The sequence below is a fragment of the Lepidochelys kempii genome, chromosome 12 (genome assembly GCF_965140285.1).
Source record: "Lepidochelys kempii isolate rLepKem1 chromosome 12, rLepKem1.hap1, whole genome shotgun sequence".
Classification (NCBI taxonomy): Eukaryota; Metazoa; Chordata; order Testudines; family Cheloniidae; genus Lepidochelys; species Lepidochelys kempii.
The window spans coordinates 35,186,952-35,192,951 of record NC_136391.1 but is presented as its reverse complement, the minus strand read 5'-3'; the positions used below and the strand labels follow the sequence as shown (position 1 = coordinate 35,192,951).

The 6,000-nt window shown below is 49.9% G+C and overlaps 1 protein-coding gene across 3 annotated transcripts in view; it reads left to right on the top strand.

The window, feature by feature from the left end:
* Positions 1-3,463: 3,463 nt before the first annotated feature.
* Positions 3,464-6,000, top strand: part of MLYCD (malonyl-CoA decarboxylase) — a 38,746-nt gene continuing 36,209 nt past the window's right edge. Inside the window, exon 1 of one of the 3 annotated variants that reach the window (XM_073308068.2) lies at positions 3,464-3,943. In XM_073308068.2, the coding sequence (XP_073164169.1) occupies positions 3,569-3,943 (375 nt within the window). In that variant the 5' untranslated portion in view covers positions 3,464-3,568. Of the gene's footprint in view, positions 4,148-6,000 lie in introns of all 3 variants that reach the window. The other 2 variants (XM_073308066.2, XM_073308067.1) reach the window with 2 other exon arrangements.

The following is a 6,000-nucleotide window of genomic DNA, read 5'->3' as shown; positions in this document are numbered from 1 at the left end:
TGCACAGTCTCTGTTGTCTCCCAGTCTCAGTGATTAATTGGGGGCAAAGGGCAGGGAGCCCAGGTCCACCCTCTACTCCAGGCTCCAGCCCAGGGACCCTAATAGTATCAGCTATGGTAGCTGACCTTTTAGAAACATGACATGTACAATTCCCTGGGCTACTTCCCCCACAGCAGCCCTTACTTCCTCAAGCTCCACTTCACCCTTACCTCAGGGCCTCCTTCCTTGTACCTGATATGGTGTGTACTACTCAGTCTCTCCAACAGCACAACTTCCTCCCACAGCTCCTGACATGCACCCCAACCTGACTAACTGGGAGGCTTTTAACTAGTTTCAGCTGGCCCTTGATTGGCTTCAGGTGTCCCAATCAACCTAGCATTCTCCCTGCCTTCTGGAAAGTTCTTAGTTGGCCCCAGGTGTCTTAACTGACCTGGAGCAGCTGCTATTTCACTTATCCTGGTGCCAGGGATTTGTTTAGCCTGGAGCTAATATATCTATCTCCTGCTACTTTTCTATAGCCATCTGGCCTTGCCCCATCACACTGTTAACTTTTTAATGTTCATCGGCCTTGTATGTGCTGAGGTGGTTTAGCATAACACATGTTTTTAGGTTTGCAAATCTGTGAATCTCTGCCTCTTTGAGATTTTATTATTAATTATTATTATTTTGCTGGTCATAATGTGGGAGGGTATCCTCTCTGCCCTTTGCTCATGAGGTTATGTATGTGTCTTGTAGCACTCGTCTGAACACCAGTTGGAAGGAATTTTTTTTTCAGTAAGCATGGACTGATTCTTTTCTCTTAGAAGGCATGCATTTTTTTCAGGTACGCACTGATTGATTAACACAGAAAACAACTAGGGCTGTTAAACTTTCTTCAAATTCAACAGAAAATTAAATTCAGCTATATTTTCCAGTACAGTGATGAAATGGGTGTTTGTATATACAAACATCAACATGCTTAACTACTCACTTTCCCCCCAAATATGTAGTATTTCAGTCTGTTTATATGGAATATTGGAGTTGTGTGAGGAGCCATTTCAGCATATGTTTGACTTACTAAAAGTCAAATGTTAAGTAGAACTGTATCCTAAACGCATTATGGTATTACATCCAAATATTGCATTTCAATGGGAGATTCAACTTCCTTTATAGGAACAGAACAGACTCCAGAAACTCTTACCACAAAAGTGGTTCATAGTCATGCAAATAGTCCTATTGTCTTCAATGGAATTGATCAAACGATTAAGGGTTTACAGAATTAGGTTCCAAGGTTGTAAACTGAAATTGTTCTGGATGAAACTTGTTTTTTCCTACCCCTGCCCCCCCACCGCAGACGTTCTTGTTAAACCCTGGATTTGTGCTGGAAATGGCCCACCTTGATTATCATACACATTTAAGGAGAGTGGTCACTTTAGATAAGCTATTACCAACAGGAGAGTGGGGTTGGGGCAGGGGGAGAGAAAACCTGGATTTGTGCTGGAAATGGCCCAACGTGATTATCATACTCATTGTAAGGAGAGGTTTCAGAGTAACAGCCCTGTTAGTCTGTATTCACAAAAAGGAGTACTTGTGGCACCTTAGAGACTAACCAATGTATTTGAGCATGAGCTTTCGTGAGATGAAGTGAGTTGTAGCTCACGAAAGCTCATGCTCAAATAAATTGGTTAGTCTCTAAGGTGCCACAAGTACTCCTTTTCTTATTGTAAGGAGAGTGATCACTTTAGATAAGCTATTACCAGCAGGACAGTGGGGTGGGGCGAGATATTTTTTCATGCTTTGTGTGTATAAAAAGATCTTCTACACTTTCCACAGTATGCATCCGATGAATTGAGCTGTAGCTCACGAAAGCTTATGCTCAAATAAACTGGTTAGTCTCTAAGGTGCCACAAGTACCCCTTTTCTTTTTGCGAATACAGACTAACACGGCTGCTCCTCTGAAAAATGCCTGAGCTGACAGATCAGAAGGAGCTTCATTCGAATAAAGGTGGGCAGATGTGTGATAACTACCAAGCTAGGAATTAAGATGAGTAACTTTCAGCAAAGTTCTTGGCAGATTCCCGAGGCAGCTAGTTTAAGGCCGTCAGTGTCCGGCATTATAATCTTCACTTATAGTTTTCTCACCCACAAAGCTGGAAAATGAGGCATTTGTTTTCTTTGTTTTGCTGCTCCAGTTCCAGTTAACAAAATGCAAGTTAGACTATTTTGGCTGAAAAGAAGAATTCTATGTACACTGGGGACAACACTTGATTCCTGTCAGCCTGGGCTGACATCAGAATCCAAACATCCTCTAGTCAGTGCAAGCAGAGGCATTCCTCTAATGATTTGGACTTGATGTGATGCAGTATGAACGTCATGGATAATTCAGACCAATGGGGAAAAACAGAATCAAAAACAATGTTTAAACACCTTCCATCCTCCTCACCCCGCCCCTCTTGAAGACTCCTGACCAACTTAACAGCACAATGCATATGCTAACAAATTTAAACAAAGCTTTTGTTAGCATATGTATTATGCTGTTAAAGCCATATAAAGAATGAATGCCCTCACTAGCCACGTTCTGCTCCTTTAAGAGAAGGGGGCTAGCCCCAACTCTTTCCGCTACCCCAGACCTGCTAAAAATCTCTTGCTGGTACTGCGTACTGGAGGGTGCCGCCCGACTTGCCCTGCTGCCTGGATTCCCTGCAGCGCTGCACCTGGCTGAGGTTCAGGGGTGGCGCCAGTCACTTCCACCCGAGGCCCTGCCCCTGGCTAGGCCAGAAGCCAGAGCTGGGAAGTAGTAAGAGCTGCCCAGGGAACCCAGGCCGCTGTGGGCAACCTCGGAGTCCTAGACTCTCCATCTGCCCTGGGTGGCACGTCCCAGGGAGTGGGAACACCAGCCCGGGGCTACTCTTGAGCGCCCCCGATGCTCTGCAGCGCTGGTCACCGCCTGCCTCTGGCACCCAGCTTGGCCAGGGGGCGGGGCCTTGGGGGAAGAGGAGGAGCCAGGGGCGGGGCCCCAGAGAGGGGTGGGGCTCTGGCATATGTCCTGGTTTTTCATTTTGAAAACGGGGTCCCCCTCGAAGGAAGGCGAGGAGGGAGTAGCAGGCATGAGTGGAACGTGCGTGACGGAGGGGGAAGCAGGAGGACAAAATGGCGGCCCATGCTACCTGAGGGAAAGCACACAGCGGGAGAAGAGGAAAGCGGGTGGCTACAGGGGAAGGAGGCAACAGGGCAGAGCCCTGAGGGGAGAGACTCGTAAATGGGGGCGGAAGGCCAGGTCTAGGGGAGAGGAGAGGAGAGGCGGAGCGCGGCCGTTGCTTCCCCACCCTGGAGGAAGAGTCACGTCCTACCGCTCCTTTAGCTTTCCAGGCCACACTCAAGATGGCGGCCAGACACAGTTAGGACGCACGCTAACGCCCCGCCCACTCCCTCTCTGATTGGCTGTCGCCGCCAGCAATCTGCAACACCACCCAATCAGCCTTTTTGTTTGGCTGGTCGCCGAAAACGTGCGGCCTAGCAGTGCTACGGCGTAGAGAGGAGCCCGGCGCCGCTGGCCCGGGGGGTCCCGGCCGGGTGCGGGTTGGCCAGCATGAGCCGGCTGGGCCCTTTCCTGGTTGCGCCGCGCCTGCTCCGCCGGCCCTGGGTCCTGCCGAGGCGGCCTAGCGGCGTCTCCATAGTGACGGGACCCTGCGCGGGCCTAGCGGGGTCAGGCGCCGCCGCCTCCCTGTGCTCGGGCCCAGCGGCTCCGAGCCTGGCCATGGAGGAGCTGCTGAGCCGCTCCGTGCCCCCGCTGCCCCCCTACGAGACGAGGGAGAAGGCGCCGCCGCCGGCCGAGCTCCGCAGCGCGGAGTTCATGCGCTCCTACAGGGCCCTGGAGGCCGGCCCCCCGCGGGCGGAGCTGCTGGCCCGCCTGGCCCGGGACTTCGGCGTGGACCACGGACGGGTGGCCGAGTTCAGCGCCAAGGTGCTGCAGGCTCGGGAGCAGCAGAGGGAGCCGGGCGCCCTGCTCCAGGCCGAGGACCGGCTCCGTTACTACCTCAGCCCCCGCTACCGGGGCCTCTTCCAGCACCTGGGCCGGCTGGAGGGCGGGCTCCGCTTCCTGATGGAGCTCAGGGGCGACCTGGTGGAGGCGCTGGCGGCGCGGCATGCGGAGGGGCCGCACGTCAGGGTGAGGGGAGGGCGGTCGCGGGTCGCGGGGGGCAGTGGGGCTCCTAGGTGCCGGGCTGATGAGAGGGGGGCCCAGAGTTCGTCAGCCCTTCCCCCCAACGTTTGTGTCAATGAAGTGAAATGAGAGGAGGTGGGACCCAGCGAACAGGATGTACCTTGGGCCCCAGATTTCTCCCGAGGAGCCCGTCACGGCAATACAGATAATGATGGTGTGAAGGGTGGGAAATCCAGCACGCTGTGGAGGAAATGGTGCACTGATGGACATGATATGGCATGGCACCAGGAAGACCAGCTGCCCGTGGTGTAGGCTGCAGGTGGGAGCTGTTGTGTCTCTGCCAGCGGTTAGATGAGCCAGGAGGAAGGGAGCCATTGGCACGAGGCAACACGCTTGTGGAAAATAATAACAGGACGTAGCAGGGCGTCCTGCAACTTGTGTGAGAATTTCCATTTTGGCAAGTGGAATAATTGGCTTGGTATGAGATAACTGGTGAGGTGAATGTACTCTGATTCCAAGGATGTGCTTTAGCTACATTGGTACAACACACAGGGTGTGTCTACACAGCATTTTGTAGAAAGCCTGCCAGCTCGGGTTGACACACTCAGGGTAGTTGGAGCTCAAACGGGTGCTTTAAAAATAGCTGTACAGACGGAGTCTTGTAGCTGTTGCTTGGGCTCTGAAGCCTAGAGGGTGGTGTGGGCTTCAGATCTGGAGCCGCAACTTCAAAGAGTGCTGTCTAGAGAGCAATTTGTAGAGTACTAGGATGAATACCATTAGCCTGAGTATGTCTCGAAGGCTCACTTCAAAATGCTGTGTAGAGGTGTAGTATAATGTTAATGAAGCAAAATGTTAGGAGGTGTCATCCTGAGGTGTCTTGGCGGTGGCAAGCCAGCCCAAATGTCTGGGTCTCACTGCTTGGCAGCAACATGGACAGTGCTATTTTTAGCGTGCTCTCTCAAGTGGTGCTAGAATGTGTCTGTTACCAAGGGTGGGAGGCATGCTCCCAGTGTAAACACACCCTAAGAAGCTACTACAGGAGAACCTCAGAATTACAAACTGACCAATTAACCACACACCTCATTTAGAACTGGAAGTACACAACCAGGCAGCAGCAGACACCTCTTCTTCCCCTCTCCCCCCCACAAAAAAACCCCAAGTACAGTACTTTGTTAAACATAAACTACTAAAACAATAAAGGGAAAAAGGGAAAGCAGCATTTTTCATTTGCATAGTAAGGTTTCAGAGCTGCATTAAGTCAATGTTCAGTTGTAAACTTTTGAAAGAACAACCATAATGTTTTATTCAGAGTTATGAACAACCTCCATTCCCAACGTGTTCGTAACTGAAGTTCTACTATATAAGTGTTAGCTCTGTCTCTCATCTGAGGCTTTAGTTTAGTCTATTCTCACTTGTTTACTACAGGAAACTAGATCTGAATTCTGTTTTTTTTTCTTTTACATAAGATGCACCTGTTAAATGTCAAGGAAATCCAAGGATTGCATATATCTCCAGAGTTGCCTCTCTATAAACTTCTTAATAGAAAAGAAAAAGAATAGAGGGAGGGCAATAGCTGAGTTTTAGTGTCTAGAGTTGTTAGTTCTAACTATAGCGCAGTATTTTTTAAAAAATTATCTTATTGTTTTTTGACTGCTCTCAACTAGTGAAGTCATGAGCTGGGCAAGGCTTGTGAATTTGAGCAATAAATGAGGGAAATATATCCAATTCTGGGACATGTGTACGCTTGCCTGGGATGTTTGTGAGGAATTTGTTTGAAATACTCTAAAATATATACATATTTTAGCATGTTTGGATAGTGTTGCAATTTTAAAACAACCACTTTAATGTTTTTGCTCATT